The sequence below is a fragment of the Tamandua tetradactyla genome, chromosome 1 (genome assembly GCF_023851605.1).
Source record: "Tamandua tetradactyla isolate mTamTet1 chromosome 1, mTamTet1.pri, whole genome shotgun sequence".
NCBI classification, from domain to species: Eukaryota; Metazoa; Chordata; class Mammalia; order Pilosa; family Myrmecophagidae; genus Tamandua; species Tamandua tetradactyla.
This window is the reverse complement of record NC_135327.1, coordinates 229745449-229764020: the sequence shown is the minus strand read 5'-3', so window position 1 is coordinate 229764020 and position 18572 is coordinate 229745449. Positions and strand designations below refer to the sequence as shown.

At 48.2% G+C, this 18572-nt stretch overlaps 1 protein-coding gene across 6 annotated transcripts in view; it reads right to left on the bottom strand.

Annotated features, from left to right (window-relative positions):
• NEBL (nebulette) overlaps positions 1–18572 on the bottom strand; it is a 331368-nt gene that overhangs the window by 94978 nt on the left and 217818 nt on the right. For 4 of the 6 annotated variants that reach the window (XM_077154329.1, XM_077154356.1, XM_077154340.1 and 1 more), the window contains exons 1-5: positions 16397–16686; positions 16169–16240; positions 11221–11325; positions 8582–8692; positions 3150–3260 (exon numbers count right to left, since the gene is read on the bottom strand). The exons of the other annotated variants lie outside the window; for them this stretch is intronic. In XM_077154329.1, the coding sequence (XP_077010444.1) occupies positions 3150–3260; positions 8582–8692; positions 11221–11325; positions 16169–16240; positions 16397–16477 (480 nt within the window). In that variant the 5' untranslated portion in view covers positions 16478–16686. Of the gene's footprint in view, positions 1–3149; positions 3261–8581; positions 8693–11220; positions 11326–16168; positions 16241–16396; positions 16687–18572 lie in introns of those variants that run through there. 6 annotated transcript variants of the gene reach the window in all.

Below are 18572 nucleotides of genomic sequence, written 5' to 3'. Positions count from 1 at the left end.
AAGCGTTTGGCAGAGTTAAGTTCCTGAAGAGGCCAAGGACTTAGACGGGCTGTTGCTCATCACTTCTCGATTCTAGTATTAAGATGGGTTCCGGAACCTTCTGGATATGCCCTTCTGACCTGAGCCCTTCTTGGTAGAAATCACATATTGACTTGGCCTTTTAGACTCGGATCAGCTATGACATCACCCTGAACACCGAGATCCCCCAGAAAACCCGAGGCGGACCCGGCAGGCCTCACGTCTTGGGGGCGGGCTCTTCGCGCAGCCCCTTACACAGGTGGCCTCACCTGGCGTCCAGGAGGCCTTGGGGTGGGCCCCAACTTGCGCACAGGCCGAGTCACCCCAGCCGCCTCTGAGCCTCGCCGAGCCTGCGGGCAGCTGGGGGTCAACCAAGCAGCACCTCGGCCCTCCTGTCCAGCACGCTTCCCTGGGTGGCGAGGCCAGGCCGCCCATCCTGCTCATCCAGCCTGCCTGATCCAAGCCCCACTACTGTGCAGGGGGGTTCGGTTGCAGAGTCAAGCGACCCCCCTCCCACCCCTCGCGCCTCCCCACCGCGGTGCTTGCAGTGAGGACACGGGCCAGGGCGCCCGGGCTGCAGCGGAGGAGGCTGACAGGTGTGGAGCGACCAGCGGGGAAGCGGAGATGCTGACGTGCTTCGCCTCGAGGCAGGTCAGAGCCCTCGGAACAGCCCATTTCACAGTAAGTCACCTGCAGCCAAGGTCAATCCTCCTGGTGAATCTTCCGCAAATGAGTTTCCCGGGACAGGAGCTGTGCAGGGGACAGTTTGTCTTCCGTGTCCACGCGGCCCCACTGACCCAGAGCTAAACCTGCTTCCTTGTGGCCTCAGAGCCCCCTATGCACAGTTCATCCTGCAGGGATGACACGGTGCTCCAGGGAACAGGAAGCCACGGGGAGAACACAGACATCGTCCTCACCTTCAAGCTGAGTAAACGGTGTTTAACCCTTCCTCAATCCTATAGCAGGCACAACTTTGCGCAAAAAGGCTGAAGGGCTGGCAGAGAAGTGTGCACAGCTTCTGTCTGTCCCTCCGTCCAGGGACTCTCCACAAAAAGGCAGAGTTAAAGCACTAAGCCTGGTACTACGAGAAGGATGTTCCCTACTTGCATCCACCCAACGATCAGAGAAGGGGGCAGACCCAGGAACAGCGGCCCCACCCCACTGCCACCCCTGCTCCAGCCTGCAGGGGTCGGAGCAGCAGCCGGGGCTGCAGTCCTCCTCTCCGGGGCTGCAGTCCTCCCCTCAGGGGTGATAGTCTTCCCCTCTGGGGGCTGCAGTCCTCCCCTCAGGGGTGACAATCTTCCCCTCTGGGGGCTGCAGTCCTCCTCTCTGGGGCTGCAGTCCTCCCCTCTGGGGTCTCAATCCTCCCCTCCAGGGGTCGCAGTCCTCCCCTCCTGCAGCACGCTACAGCCAGTGATCTGAATTCAGATGAGAGTCATTGATTGGCTTGTTTTAAAACTGAATTTCCAAGCCTGGCGGTCTGTCTGTGACCTCCAGGAGGAGGCCGCAGGGCAGGGAGGCACAGCGGACTCAGAGGCACGTGTGGTCCCAACACTGCGTTTCCCTCATCCATGACAGAGGCTCAAGCCCTGGGCTTTTGTGAGAACTGGAAAGTCTTGGCACCGTTCCCAGTGACGGCTATTATTATGTTATTATTCAGAGATGACGATAGGATTATTTCCATGATATCGGTCCCTCGTAAAGCATCCCCTTCAGGAGACCTTGCTCCTGGGCCCAGACCTGGCGTCTCTGTCCGATCCGCCTGACCCCTCCAGAGAAGCGTGTGGTCTAGCTCACGGAGACCCCCAGCTCCCCTGAAACACTGACTGCTACAGGGCCACAGCCAAGCCCTCTGCCAGCTGCGAAGACACCTGATGCAGGGGCCGAGGGTTCGGCCAGCCAAGCGTAGCACAGGGAAGGCCTGGGAACTGGGGGCACAGAGGGGGACCGGGAGCTGGAGCACAGGGAGGGCCCGGGAACTGGGGTGCAGAAGGGGCCCGGGAACTGGGGGTGCAGAGGGGGACCGGGAGCTGGGGTGCAGGGAGGGCCTGGGAACTGGGGTGCAGAAGGGGCCCGGGAACTGGGGGTGCAGAGGGGGACCGGGAGCTGGGGTACAGGGAGGGTCCGGGAACTGGGGTGCAGAAGGGGCCCGGGAACTGGGGGTGCAGGGAGGGCCCAGGAGCTGATACACAGGAAGGACATGGGAGCTAGGGGCGCAGGGGTGGCCCGGGAGCTGGGGGTGCGGGGGGTCCCGGGAGCTGGGGGCACAGGGTGGGCCGGGAACTGAGGGCACAGGGGGTACCCAGGAGCTGGGGGCGCAGGAGGGACCCGGGATCTGGGGGTGCAGGGGGTCCCGGGAGCTGGGGGCGCAAGGAGGGCCTGGGAGCTAGACGCTGTGTCACATGACCAGGGACTTTCCTGGCCCTGCGAGGACGGGCCCCTTTCTTTACCTTAACTAATCTAACCCACCAGGGGCCTGACAGACACTTGGTGGATGACTGCGGCAGGAAGAGACAGCCCAGCTTCTCCCAGGTTTCGGGAAGACAGTGTCCCAGGCCGCCAGGGCAGTGGCACTGAGCGGCCGCTCCGAGGTGAGGTCCCTGCCTGCCTGCAGGGAAGGGCAGGTTGGTTCCTGGGGGGCTCAGCCTCCACCTTGGCTCCCGCTTCTGGGTGGGCCAGTGCCAGCGCATGAGCTAACCCCTTCCCATCTCCACCCTCCTGAAGTTTGGCAGCTGGCACCCTGCGGATATTCCAAAACTAACAGCCTTGGGTGCCACTAGTCAAGTTAGAAGCTTCTGCTTCCTGGGGCCACTGATGTCTGAGGCTTTTCCTCCAGCACTTTCCATGGTTCTAGAGTGGAAACACATGAGCTTCAGCAACAGCTCAAAACAGTGCTAGCAGAGGCCAACCACCCAGGAGGCTGGGCACACCCACACCCGTCTGCAAAGCAGAGTCTCCAATGCCCAGCAAACTGCTGACAGAATAGGGCGGATGTAACAAAGGAAAACATATATTCCTCTTTGCATCAGAGCTGCCGTAATATTTAAATCCCAACCCTACAGTCGTCTGCCCAGTAAGAGGGGAGCCAGCGCTCAGGAAGGAGCACGGACGAGAGGAAGGTGCGTCCTTACCTCACTCTGCTGCTTGCTGATTTCCATGGCGTGTTTCACCTCGGGCGGCTCCCTCATGCGCGCATAATCTGAGACTCCCTTGGCCGCGCTGTGCTTCTCCTTGTAGACCACCTTTACAACCCAAATCAGCGTTAGTTTCATGGAGGGACGTGTTAAAGGCTTACCTGTCGAAGCTCAGCGCTTTGCTAGGACTTGATATATTTGAATACCACTGCTGATGTTTAAATTTGCCTAAGTCCCCATAACAGGATGGAATGCATAATGCTTTAACCTTACTGCTTCCGGTAGACTCCTAACTCTTCATTGTTCACTGAAAACACCTCTGACCCAAAGATGACATCCCCACTCATATTCAACTGTCTCAAATCCCAGCTGTGGTTTTGGGAAACCTTCCACATCCAAGAGCTCTTAGGATCAACCTTGGGATTCAATCTTGGCTTCAAGTTCTTAGTTCAACATTTAAATCTTGGGAAAACAAAGCAAAGTGGGGAGAAATCATGGGATATTTTTAAAGTAAGCTGCCCATTTTTTAAGGGTTGTTTGATTTTATGGAGACCCGGCTGTAATGCAGTATAAACCGCATTCTGTGCCCCCACCTTTGCATACAGGCAGAAATGCTCAGCTACGTCAAGCCTGGTCCTCTGTCCAGTGCCACCCAGGGCCACCTTGCTCAACCTGCTCTGGTGAGACAGAGGGGTGGCACGGGCTCAGAGGCACTGCAGCCAGATGGGACAATAGAGGAGAAATTAATGGAGATCCAGGACATGGCAACCAAGTGATGCCCCATCTCTCAGTCTGTGTGTTACCCTCTTGTCATCTTCACCTTGTTTTCTTTGTGGTATCTTCCCTTCCTGGAGCATACCTGTCCAGTTCCCCACGTCCTCAGGACCCAGAATAGCGCCGAGCACGGAATCAGCACCACATCAGTAAATATTTTTGAAATGAGTAAGTCAGTGAATAGATGAAATGTTAAATTAACTTTTTAAATATAAAAAGTTTAGCAAGAAAAAGATGCTAAAGGGAACTGAGATTATTTGACCAACAGAAGAAAGACAACTTAGAGAGAAAAACCAAACCAACTTTCCCGAAGAACAAAGCAAAAGTCTAATTTCCAATAAACAAGGACACAGTTCAACATAAGGAAAATCTTTCTACCCATTACACCCTTTATCACTGTGAATGGCACACAGGAGAAACAAACATGATGTTTATTGAATGGATGAATAAGTTTATTAAACATTCTTAACTAAAACTCCTTATAGTCTCTTATAAACAGTTAACCTACCTACCTGTCTAAAGGATTAAAATGATAAAACTAATATTTAAAAATAAATCATGGCATCTTAATCTGTATGATTTTTAAAGTCATCTAATATAAATACCAATGTCCAAACCCCCTCTGTCTCCCTCTAGTGGTTCGTAAAAACCTCTACTGAAAGAGAGCCCCACCTGGGGCATTGCCATCTGCAAATGTTTTAAGTTCTGGTGGAAAGTTCTTCCCTTAATCAACCCAAAGCTGTCTTCCCACAGGTACATCCGCTTGGCCATACAGAAAAGTCCCCAAGAGAGAACTTCACACGTGGGAACTCCACAGTCAGGGTCCTCTACTTCTCCAGGCCGTCTTCGTGGAAACCCCAGAGAGCGTCCTCAGCACGAGCTCCAGTGTGTCCAGTGGACACTTTCCACAAGTGCCCACAGCCTTCCAGGCATGGTCTGACCAACCCTACCTAACCCCACATCATCACCTTCCATGGGTTCAATGCCATGAGCGCACCCACAGGTCCCGGCTCCCCTCCTGATGGTGGTGTTGACATCTCCATCCACGACCGCCCTCCACTCTCTCCCGGGGCTGCCCACCATCGTCCCCACACCCCGTCCTGTCCTTGTGCATTAGCTGGACGACTAGGACGCGACCGCAACACCTCCCGCTGTCCCAGGTCCATTCCAGCTCGTCAGAGTCTGCTCATCAACCTAACCCACTGGGATACCTAAATTTGATGAACCTATCTTTAAATTTTAACCAGTTAGTTACGTTAAACAGGAAACCCATTAAGAACGTCCACTGAGTCTGACAAGGTCCATTTTCTCAGTTCCATTACTCTCCAAATTATATCTTCACAGGGGGTGGGAGGTTAATGGTCTAAGTCTATAAAGTCAAGGATAAAATTGCTATGAGATGGGTTTTTTTCCTAAATAAAGAGCTAGCATTTGCTTATGTCATTTTTGCTGGATGTCTGTTTTATTTTGTGTTTTACACAAGCTATGATATACTTGTGACTTTATGAACATAACCAGGGCAGCCAATTGTTTTGCGGGTTATTAGAGAAATGCTGAGTCATGAAGTACAATTTCAAAAAGGACTCTTTTTTAAAAAGGCTATGTAATTTTCTACTTGCAGTGTTAAAATAGTCATTTCATTTATAGCTGCTACTAAGTACCACTTTAGAATTAAAATAATATCATATTGGAAGCAGCTGAACTTTAATTTATCATATTAATTTTCTTCCTTAGCATAGCTAATGGAAAATTACATCAAGCTAATAAATATGCTCATAAATTTGATATCTTAGGTGTTATCAATAGTGGGTCGCGTTCCCCTAGGTGACAACTGTTTTCTTCACCCCTTTGAGAAATAAGGCTGCTGCGGTACAGATACCTGATTAGACGAGGGCAGCCGTGACTCTCTGATATGCTTTGCTTATTAGTATATTTATATAAATCATATATGCATTTGTCCTATATTTTGTTCTTCTAGTATATTTTCATGTCTTATTTCTTCTAGTATACTTTCATGTCTTCTATATGCACATATAAGATGCACATATATCTGTACTTAGAGTAAATTTCATATTTTATAAGTACCACATGGGACAATGTTCCTTTACTCCCAGAGCACAGACACCTCTGAAGCTCTGAAACAGGACGTGTGGCCACTGCGGACACACCTGAGCTCTCAGCCGGATCCTGGGCGCGGCAGTGCTGAGCGCCTGGGGTGGACCCCGCGCTGCAGGCTCACGCGCGCCTGCCGGGGCCACTCTTGGTCACCTTTGTTGACTGGCTTCTTGACTGGGGGCTATTTCATAAAACAGCCTTTGGAAAACTCTACATCCCTCCTTTCTTAAAGCTTTTCTTCTCAGTCATTTCCTATAAGGAAGTACTAGCCTAGTTAAGCCCACCTTACCCCTTCCCCTCTCGTTTTAATTTAAAGTGGACAAATTTTCACAAATTCGACTGTAAGATGATGTTTGTTACAACTTCAAAAGTTTAGAAGACTTTTCACCAGAACCTGGAACCCCCATAAATTCCAGAGCCTGCCCGCTACTCTAACATGGGTTACTGCAGACGGGGTGCTCTCCGAGCCCGGCACAAGATGAGGGGGCGACTGTCACAGGAGCTTCCCAGACTCCCCCTGCTTGCCCCTGACAGCTACAATTTTAACAACAGTAACAGAGATGTAGGTAAATCTGAAGAAATGTTACCAAAATCACAGAAAGCTTTGAAACAGATACTTATTCTAAGTCCAGGCCTGTCCTTAATAACAGGCTCACCAGCTAATCACAGCAGAAGCCAGCCTGCCGCTTCAGGGGGCACACAAACACCCTTTCCAGCAGAGCACACTCTGCCACGGGGAAACACGGTGACGGTGTAAGCAATTTCACATCGTCTACTACACGACAAACACCTCTGAACAATGTAAGCAATTTCGTGTCTGGGTCCTTCCCTCCAAAAATAAAAACAGAGATGGATTCCAAAGTGTATGAAAAACCAGAGAGCTGGATTCCAAAGTGTATGACACATGGATTATTTCCCACGTTTAGTCCTACGTAGCACACACTGTGTGTGTGCTTTAGGTCTGTTTAGACTTTAGGTGAGAAAGATTGGGCACTTCCAAAGCAGTAAGGATGTAAATATTTGAAAATGTTACCTTCCTAAGTCTAAAAATAAGAATAAACGTTTTTCTCTTTTTGGATAATAGTAGCGTGTCACATATCCAGTGTTGTAATTATTCGTTTTATGAAGTGGCCCACAATACCAGTGGGCGGCTGAGTGACCAGATGTCGGAGGACAAATGAGAGGCACATTAGTCACAGTCAGCCGTGCAGAGCCCCGACAGTGGGTATTTTTAGCCTCGTGTTGCTTGGCTGAGATTAGCTTACTGCCAAGTTGAGTGCAAAGTGGACATTTAAATTTGCAATAATGAAGTACTTAAAGGTATCTGCAAAGGCTAACCCATCAGGATCTTTCAAGAGTCATCTATTTCTGACTCTCTTAAAATTAACCAGGCATTCTTCACCAAAAAGAAAAAAAGATTGTGGAGAAAGAAGTGACCTTGTCCAATAAAAGAAAGGGACTTAAGGAAGCTAGGAGGGAGGGGGCACAATGAATGGTTAAGAACAAAACTCCGAAGCCAGGCCCCTCAGGCTCAAGGGCTCTGCCATGCCCTGGCTGTGTGACCTTGGGAAAGTTACTTAACTTCTCTGCGCTTCCATTTCCATATCTCTGACATGAGGTTGTTGTGAGGATTAAACAGCATAAGTTTAGCATTTCCAGCTGTTTGTCATTATGATTAACCTAAAATGTAGCATCAAGAATGTAAACTATGCAAAAGGAGCATGTCCTTGGATAGGACATTAAAAAATTCAACAAGTACCATTTGACAAGTGTTTCCTGAACCCTCCCTGTGTGCCAGGTTCTGTTCTAAGTTAGGGATGGAGGGGCACAAGACAGATGAGGCACGAGAGAGGTGAGAGGGTGGTAGAGCGGCCCAACCAGGTGAGACAATCACACCCCAGTCCTCCACGCCTGGTGCAGCTGAGGGAGGCAAGGTACAGACAAGGTAACAAAATCCGACCAAGCAATGAAGAAAACAAAACCGTACGACGAGTGGAGAAAGAAAGGTGGAATATTCTATTTTTAAATTCTGTCCTAAAAATCCTGAAAGACTAAGTACAGTCAGAATGCCTCAGGTGATGTGTCCCAAACTCTGCTGCTGCAAAGCGGTTGACATGGCCACAGGTCCTAAACTCTCCTGCAAGGACCTCGCTGAAACAGCCCCTTTCCCGATGGGGCTCTCCGGGCTAGCCTGAGATATGCTGGATGGAAAACAATCCACAGAAAAGGAAGCCGAGGCAGGCTCGGCTAGGGATGGACAAAGACCTGTGGGTTCCAAAAGGAGCCATTAACTCTCTACATGACAGGTAACAAGCCACTGAAACGTTCTCCTCTTCGGGATCGCAGGTTCGCATCTGCTTTAAGAATGCGATGGAAGCTGGACTGCGAGGGGGAGGTGGCAAGAGGGGCTTGAGGAGGCACCAGGCAGCACATGTGCCAGCTGCTTCTGGCTTCCACCCGGATCTAATACTCAAGCAATCTTTTCTAAATCCTTATCTGTTTGAGCTACATAGTTATACAACGATTTAGGGAAACGAGACCTCACTCTGAAGCTGGGTGACTTCTCTGGCGAAGACGCTGTCGATTGTAGCTGGCATCTGCTTATAGAGCGAGTTGGAAAGGTCTGCCTTGATGGTGCCTTTGTATTTTGCCTAGGGAAAAAAGGGAAAAACATAAGCATTCCTTTTTTGCCTCTTTTACTGTGAACATCAAAATAGGCTAAAAGGAAATTTCCTTCAGAAGCAGGATTGAAGACCATTTTGGATACTGGATGTAGCAATCCTATTCTGAAGAGGTGGATAATAAACCCAGTTTATCACAAGAAAGCTTTAAATGGGACAAGCAAGAAAGTACTGTTTTCTATTTAACAATGCACCGGTGTAAAAGCCAATCTATTTGCGTACATTGAGAGTTTTGTCTGTTTTGTCTGTTTGATCTGTGATCTGTCTGAGCTGCCAAGAAAATACCAGTAAATAGTGCCTGCTCTCCAGAAGCTGCACGCACAGCCCGGCGTGCTGAAAGTCTCCTCTAAGACACGGCGTACCTGTTACCCACTCACCCTTCCCTCCAGGGAGCCAGGCTCAGGGGGCTCCCGCCTCCTCTCTATGGCTTACTCCTTGGAGAACAACCCATTAATAACTGAAAATGCCGAGCTTCCCTCTGCTCACAACAAGCAGCATCACTAACATAAAAATCGCATTTTCCATGTTCCAGACAAGCCCCCGGTATCATTCCCACCAGGAGCAAGACTTGAGCATCATTGTCCTGGGTGGAAATCCTGTATAAGCCTTGCGGCCCTCAAATGTTCTTTGGGTTTCAGTTCTTCATAGGAGAAAATACCGACTTTTCTGAAAATGTTTTCCTTTCGGCAGAAACAACCCCAAGAAGGCCATGTCAATCTCTTTCCAACGTGATGCAAAACGCAGAGGCCAGGCACTTCCGTGAGGGTTCTGTTGCCACTTTCCCAGTCTGTCCCTTCCCAGTGGTCTCCCCATCCCAGAGGAGACCCCGCGACCCCCAGCCCTGTGCTGTCCTAGCACATGCAGCTGGCGAGCGCAGCGTCAGCCACGCCTCACGAGTTTAAATGGATTTTAAAGCATGTACCAAAGACACTGCATTTTATGCACCAGCTGGTAGATTTGACTTATTTTCAAAATGGCACTCAATAGTTCATACCTGAGTCTGGGACTTCTAAAATTAACTATTTTGTCAGTGCTTTCCAGTGACTGAATAAAAATATCCCTTTTCAAGAGTCGTTCTTAAATATCAGTCAGAAAGCTGGGAGTAAAATAGAGGTGTATATGATGGGGTCCATCGGCCCAAGTGGTGAAGTGTGCCAATCGCGGGGGCGCTGCTGGCGCAGGGCACAGAGTGGCCCTGGGCTCGGGGTGCTGGATCAAGAACTGTGAGCTCTGACCAGGATTAGGCGGGACCCTGTGTGGCTCACAGCACCTGCAGCACCACCAAACTGTAGCTCGAAACCAGGGTGCACGTTAGCATCATTGGGGAACTTCTGAACAATGCTGGCAGCTTGCGCCCCTGAGTCAGCCACGCAGACACAGGGCCTGGGCACCCAGGTTCACCAGGCGCTCCCCACGTGATTCCAACGCTCTGAGAGCTGAGAGAGACTTGAAACAGCAGGTAAAGACCCCAGGTCTGCCCACGGTTCCACTCCCTACAAAGTCTGATGTAACTACGGTTTACTATTTTAAACTCAACCTCTTCATTCATTTCCTGTGCCAAATGATCTCCTTTCTCTAACAAACCCAATTTTGAGCTATTTCAAGCAAGATGCTTGGAAAAAAAAAAAAAACACTAAAGGCCCCCTAAAACTGTGGTCATATTACTGCTGGACCTGCGTGGATTTTTATTAGCTCTTCTGTGGGCTTCTCTCACCTAGAAATGATCAAATCTGCCTTTTGCTTTCTTTTTTTTGAAGAACCAAAGGAAACAAAGAGCTCCAAACTTAGGTGAACCCTAGGAAATGCTTTTTTATACATATATAGAACACCAACTACAAATTAAACATAAGAAAATAGAAGGATGTTCTTTCCAAAAAAGAAGAAGAAACTAAATTTAAACCATTGTTTTTCTTTTACGAAAACCATAACTCGTGTACGAAGTCTGAACTGGACTGCTGCTAAGTCAATCCAGTTTATTTTTCAATAAAGCTTAGTGGGAAATAAAAATTAGTGTCAGTACATGACCTTCAGAGCAAAGCTGTAACACCACAGGACTAAATACAGATATCTGAAATATTTTATCTGCGGCTGCCTCTCTGTGCCGTGTGGGTTCTGACCGCCTGCAGACCGTGCCACTCGTAATTGGCCAGTTTCCAAAGCATTTCAGAATAGTCAAAAGAATCCCACAATCACCAATGGCATCAACTATATTTTAATACTTATTAAACAAAAAGTCTTGACTGATGTTAACATTAAGAATAAATTATGGTTTACAAATGAATGAGAAATGGAAATTTTGAATTATGAATGCTGATGCAGTTGGTCTTGCTATTCAATAAAACCTCTAAAATTGTTCTTCAAATGAAAAGCTATATTGATATTATCAACATTCCGTGATGCTTCGGAAAATACTATCCTCCACCTTTAATACACAGACTTTTATCTGCATAAATAGTACAAGAAAATGCAAGCCGTTTTGCAAGTTTCTGAGAGCTTACCTCGGAGATAAAAGCCCCAATGTTCTTCACGTGAGCTAACATAGGAGTGTCTGTTACAAAGCTGCACTTGTCTTTAGACTTTCTATACTCTTCTTTGTATTGAATCTAAAAAACAACATAAATTACATGAGAAGAGAAACAAGAAAAACTCTTTTTAATGTGCCCTCTTTGAACTACATAAGTAAATCGATAAAGTCCATTTCCTGAAGTATACACTCAGATGTGGAATGGTCCTCAAAAGAAGCTGAATTAAATAGACTTGTATTCGGCACCAAATTGCAAAGACGATGAGGGAGAGTACGGAAAAACCGTGCTTTAGATAACCGGGGCTCTGCTCTCCCTAGCCATACTGGGCTCCCACGCCGGGAGCTGGTGTCGATGGGAATCAGGTCCCGGCTCGTCCGGCCGCCCAGGAACTGTGAACGGAGCTGCGTTTTCCACGCGCACGAGCCCCCTGGTTTAGTGTGACTTTAAGTCTGCATCAAGCCGAGCTGCCCATCTCAAGACTGAAAGCGAGTTGCCATCAGCATAAGGGATTAAGAGGAAGAGGCAGGAATTAAACAACTCCAAGGTGATATTAGCATTATTACCCACACATGCTGGGCTGGAGGAAGTGGCTTACTTGGGGGCATGAAGGGCTATCCAAAATTAATTAATTCTGCTGAAATCACAGCCAGCTGATGGGCATGCGCAGACCCCCTCCTCTCCCCCCACAGGCGGAGACCCTGCAGGAAGTCCCCCAGCTGGTGGGAACAGCCAGGCGGCCCCCCACCCAGCAGGCAGAACAACGAGAAGCCCGCTGACTCGAGCGGGTTCACTTCTTCACCCAAGCCCAGCAGTAAATGGAGTCATGCCTTCCCCTTGGGATGGGGAGAGGCCGGGAGAGGGCCTGGGGGGGGGGGGGGCAGGACCTGCAGGGACACGGGGGACCCAGGAGGACAGGAAATGCAGAGAAGGCCCCACCGTGCACCCCCCCCCCCCCACTAACGCCGTCCAGTCTGAAACCTGGGGACTAGCTGAGAAGATGAAGGTCAGTTGCTGGAAGTTATATCGCCCTTATCCACCCATGATTGTAAACACGTGTGTTGAAAAGGAGCCCTAGCCCGAGATCATCCCACGGTCTCCCTCCTATACGCCGTGAAGCCTGATGGCGCGGATTCGGTTCCCCGAGGACGTCCCCGCTAGCGCGGCCCCTCCAGGCACGCCCAGGACCGGACAGACCAGGTAAAGTTGTTCCAAAGCCCACCAGCTCCCGGCTCGCAAGGGCAGGGCCTGCCACATTCAACGTCTGCTTTACTCGGGAAATCAGCACTGGAACACGTGGGTCTTATCTGTGCGCTGCGTTGCTTTTTTTAATTCTCAGAGATTAGCCATAATTTTAGGTTTCTGTGAACCACTCTTCACCATCACTAGTAATTAAACTGTTAAAGGCAGGATGATAAATAGTAGGCTATTTTGATCATGGGGAAGAAAATCTCCGTTATATAATTAAGTATGAGAGCAAATACCCTGTCATTAGGCTTGAGCTGGGCTCCCTAATTCCATCTCTCGCCAGCCCGGCTTTGCCATCACTTTCACCCCCGTGGTGGCGGTGCTGACGGCCGTGGCCTCCCGGGACGCTGGGGCCACGAGCCCAGGCAGTGGGAGAGGCTCAGCGTCACACACAGTCTCCGCTGCCTTCTCTGGGGTGGATGAGAAACTGTGGGTGTGCTTGTGATTTTTCATGGATTTTGCGATATGAAGGCCAACAAGAAGTGAGCTTACATCGTCTGGGGCCACTGTGCTCATTATCCTAAACACTGCCCACCTTTTTCCCTAATAAAACTATCAGAATTACTGCAGTTTAGGGAGAGAGATTTTGGGCTGCTAGGCCATCTGCTCTCCTACTATGTGGCTAGTAATAACTCCTTCTCTCTTTGGAAAAAAAGAAACAAAAATGATGGGGTGAAAACTATCAGCTACAAGTCAGAAATGAGGACTGAGCGTCAGGAAAACGATGCCCTGCAGACTGAGCTGATAATTTTCTGCAGCCCCCAGTTCAGGAAACTCTAAACACCCACAGATGGGGTACAGAGAGCAAAGCGCGCCCGGCAGCCACCCCACTCCTAAAGGAGGCCACCTGCACCCCAAGTGCTGTACTCAGTAAAGACCACTGCAAGCTGGAGGAGGGCCAGGGACAGGCAGTCAGAGCGATGGAGGGGATGGAGAGAGGCTGCCTAGGAGGCGAGCCCCAGGGAACCCCCTTTTCATCTAAAAAGGAAGGGTTCTGGGCTCAGCTGGACCTTAGCTTGACTCTTGCCCCTAAAACACTAACCAGGGGGTGGGCTTGGCAAGTTGCTCAACCTCTCGGGGCCTCAGATTCCCCAGCTCTCAACAGTGGTCCGCAGACCCCATGGCATGGGCGCACTGTGGGCAGAAGACATACGGAGGGGAGCACCGCTCCTAGAGTGGGGAGGACGTGGCGGACACAGGGCTGTGGCCCATCTCCAGTGATCAAGCTCATCTCCAAGCCCAAGTCTGGGGCGCACCAGCCGAGCGTCTGGACAAGCAGGACTGTGAGGCTGCTTCCGGAAGCTTCCAGATGCCACACTCTAGAAAGGAGGGAAACCACAACCCAATTCATGCAAAAAAACAGACAAAAACCAAAAGTGACTTCCAACCCCAGAAAGGCTCAGGCAAACAGACGGACGGTATTTGGGGACACGGTGGATTACCAAACAAGCCCTCACTTGAAGGTGTGCTGAGCTTTCAGTTTGGGCCAGGGAAGGAGAGGCGCACAGTTTCAACGCGGGGCCCTGGGAGGGGCGTCACGCAGGCCTGGCTGAGCGCAGTGGGTCTCCCTCGGGTTTCACTCCACGATGAACATAGCACCAAGTACACACTTCTGACAACCATTCAGCCGAGAGGACAACATTCTGGACAACATAAGAACTCAATGTCTAAGTCCCCCTGCTCCATATAAACAATGATGATACTGAGACCAAATAAGGAACTTACTATTTAGTAACACTGTTTAACCAGTCTTTTAAAAAACCAACATTTTATTTAGTTCAAGTCCTTCCAGAAAGGATAAATGAAAATGCATCTTTAAATGATTGTACTTACACCCGATATACTCACTCCTTTTTTCATTTTTTTAACAAAGAAGAATTTTTAGACTGTGCACAGATAAATATAAAATTCTAAAAATTAAAGCAGTGCCTTCTTCACAAGGACAGAATTCTATTTTGAGACAGAAAGTACAAATGAAAACTGATATAAATTGATTCACAACAGTCATGCGCTAAATGTTTGATATTTGTGTATCCAAATATTTAAATATAAAATATTTAAACATACATTCTGCCACACCGAGCTGTAAGTAGAAAGCACTGCCGTGTGTGTGATTTCATCCACATGAGAGGGACTTCAGCTTTTACAAAATGGTAAGGTCAGAGCCTTTCACTGCAGGGCTGATTTTAAAGTCACTGATAAACTATGTTACCCAAAATAACTCCCACAAAATCACCTCCTAACTGAAGCTGTCACTTTAGTTTTAGGCATGACAACCCTACTGTACCTGTCTGTGGAGAGTTTGGGCATTTAAGGTTTTCAAGGTGACACTAGTGTCCTTAATACTAGCACAATACAGCAAGCAGCCTCAGCTGCGGGGGCTGGGGGTCGGGGTCTGCTCCCCACTGCTGAACTGCGTGACCCCTCAGAGCCTCCCTCCCTCACCTCCGAAAGGGGATTTAACACACCCTTCTCCCCAGGCCCCAGCACCCTGGAAGTCTCAGTTATTGCATCATCATGGCGGTCTCCTCATTCTTGTTACAGTATACGGCGAATGCTCACGATCGACACATTGGGACTAACTGACAGCACAAAGAAACAGTTTAAAATGTCACTACAACCGCGCGAAGGATAGAAGGATATGGGAACGGTGCTGAGACCCCTCCCCCCACTGTTTCTGACAACCTAGGGGCACCGCAGGGCCACAGCCACACTCAGGAAGCCCCCCCAGGGCGCGTGCACTGCGCGCTTGGGGTCCCCAGCCTGGAAGGCACGGCCGCGTGGTTCTTACTCTCACGGGGTTCCAGGTGAGGCCCTGAGCCCGGGAGGCCACGGGACCCCACCCCATCCCCACCCAAGATTACAACCAGGTCCACCCAGGCAGGCCGGTGCAGCCATCCCCCCACCCCGCCCGTTACCCATGGGCTGCCAGGTAACGGGAGTAAATGAGGCTGGGGGTGCCTTACACCCACCGTTTTAAAGAGGGTGACCTAAACCCTCGCCCTCGGCAAGCACACCTGTCTGTGAGCTTCTGCAATTCTCATCTATGTATTTACTGTAACTATATCTGCGTTAAATAATGCTATAATTCTGTGGTTCCCTTGAAACATAATATAAACTGATCCCAGTTACTTTAAAAATCGTTACAAAAAATGCTGCTTTTTTACTAAAGTCACTGTCATCTGTTCCAGGGCTCTCAGCCTGCAGTGTGGGAACCCCTGGATCCTAAGTTGTAAATAAACGTTGCGCATATAGGCATACGCGTTTTTCTGGTTAGGGGAACCACTGCATTCATCATTAGATTCTTCAAAGGCCCCCAAAACGTTTTTAAAAATCACTAATTTAGATAGAGATCCTCCCAAAACATATTACATCATTATACACATATTTTTTTTTAATCTTTGGGTTCGCACAGGGAATATGCTCTGAAATTCAATGCTTTATGATTTCATGCCAGAGGGACAGTGAAATCCACAACAGACAGGATTCTGGCCAGGGAATGAGGAGACCTGCTCCCGCAGGGGGTCTTGGGGAAGTCATTTGAAATTTCTGGACTTAGTTCCATAGCTGGTAAATAACAGAGAATTTCAAGAGTTTCTCCCAGCCCCAGGATTCCATGCATCCTAGTGCCTCACACACAACGCAAAATACGACAGAAATCACTGGAGCCACTCACATCACTGTTCAGTTTGGTGCATTTTCTGGCCAATTCCATGCGTAGGTCTTCAATTACAGGCTTCCAGAACACCTGTCAATAGAGAGAGAGAGAGAGAGAGAGAGAGAGAGAGAGAGAGAGAGAGAGAGAGAGAGAGAGAGAGAGAGAGAGGCAAGTAAAGGAAACCTGTTCATCTTTGGCTTTGAGAGAGCCACGCAAAGACCTCTCAGCAGGCATCCCCTCACTCACCATGTCATCTTCGTTCTCCTCCCCCCCTGCGTTTTCTTCTTCAGTTCCATCTTTTAAATCCTCACATACCGGGACCTTCATAGTGACCCTTTTAAAACCTACGTATTTGTTAAATTCACTCGTGCTTGCCTTTTCGTGGCCGGTGGGCTTTGCAGCCTTGTGCTCTGGTGTCCTGGTACAAATGACCTTGCCCAGGCCTCACCCCGCTTTAGCTCACACTTCACCTCCTTATCTCAACTCCGCGCCAGTGGCCGGGACGAGAGGCCTCCACCCGCCAGGCCAGCCCCATGAGCAGACAAAATGGAGTGCTGTGACGTATAAAGCCAGCATTCTTTAAATTGGCTAAGAAACCCAAAGGGGAAAATGGATGCACGTCTCACTAATGCACGAAACATTCATAAAATAGTGTGAAAAGGACACAAAGCTTATGGGAACACTGCCGAGCTGGGACACTGGAGCTCTCGCAGTGGAACACAGGGTTATCTCAAAGACCCTCAAAACGCCACCTAAATAAAGCTTTTGCTGGAATGTCAGACAAAGCTCTGTTCTGGTGCGCTGGATCCGAACTTCTGAAACTCATTTCACTGCCCGGCATTAAAACGTGAATGAGACACGCATGTACTTCCCACATTCTGAAAACACCCACGTCATATCAGCTGATAATATTATTTTCATAATTTACTGTAAGCCCTCCGAACCAGTTCTAAAAATAAAAAATCTATCCTGAGTTAACTGTGACAGTTAATCTTATATTAGTTTGTTTTACATCATTTTAATTGCAAACCTCATTACACATAAGAAACTGCAGGTAACATATGTTTTTTATATCATTTAAGGATTCTAGAAATGTCACCATCTCAAACCTGCTCATGTGTCAATTTTTCTTAATTCTCTAGTTATTTATGTATTCCAATGTGTACCACACTTGGAAATATAAACATCAACTATAACAATATCTATAATGTATCATCAACCATATAATAAAAAAATTTCTCAGAACAAACTCCAAGTCTCCACACAGCTCATAACTTGTACATTCAGTTATTTAATCCTAGGGTAAATTAAGGTTTGCAAAACTACAGCATATCCTGCTGAACATTAAAAAATGCCCTATAGTGAATAATGAAACCAATTATATAAAATACAACATTATTCAAAATAATACATCAGCAAAATAGCCAAGCACAGTGGTGCTTTCTCTTGCTATTAAATCCAGATATCAAGTTACTAAAAAATATTTTCCTTGATCTTGCCTAAACTGAAAATTCTGGCAAAAAAAAATCTACACAATCATTATTTACAGATTATTTCTCAGATTGTATTCCATGGGCAAAAGTTCCAGAAAATACTCTGTGAAAAAACAGGGGTTCTATCAACAATCTTTGGAGACCTATACACTAAATCTTTACTGAGACCACTTTGAGCTCCACACCACATTAGAAGCTCTGAGAAGACTCAAGACCAAGAAACCGATGTGGTTTTACTTACCTCCACATTTCCCAAACGTGAAATCCTTTGATTTTTTTTTTTTTTAACATTCTCTCTATGCTAACGACATGGAATGCTCTGGAACTGCTTTTGGTCTTTTCATGATACTGGTTTTGATACTGGCTCATCTAATAGCATCACAGATCCTACTGACCAGCAAAACATCAAAAGAGAAACTGCCAGAAAGTCTTGAAGTTGGAGAACTTCACTTGGAAAGAACAGGTGTGTCACATCTGCCCAGCACAGCGACTGCAACCAGGAGCTTCTCTGTCCCACAAAGCAGCAGGTGGGGTGAATTCTGACTGTCCCCTCAAGAACTCTGCCAGATGATTATTCTAATATCCTATTGAACACCCGTGCTATTACTGCTTCTGGACAATAGGAAATAGACATTGTACAAGCTTTTCTTGCAACCTCTAGAGGGATAAGGAGAAAATCTCGCCAACGCTGCCTAGGACACAGCCTTGGCTCGTGTTGGAGAGGAGATGCTTGTGCGGCTCAGGGAAAGATCTCAGCCCCATAACGCATTACCTTCCTCAGGTTCATCCACGGTTCTTTTCGGATTCCCCATCATGTTCTTATGGTCTCTCCATCTCTGCTGGAAGAACATAACCTGTTGAGATTTAATGCAGAAAAGTCTTGAAAGCAAAATCAAATGCCAACATGTAATGTGAAAGCAATTTTAAAT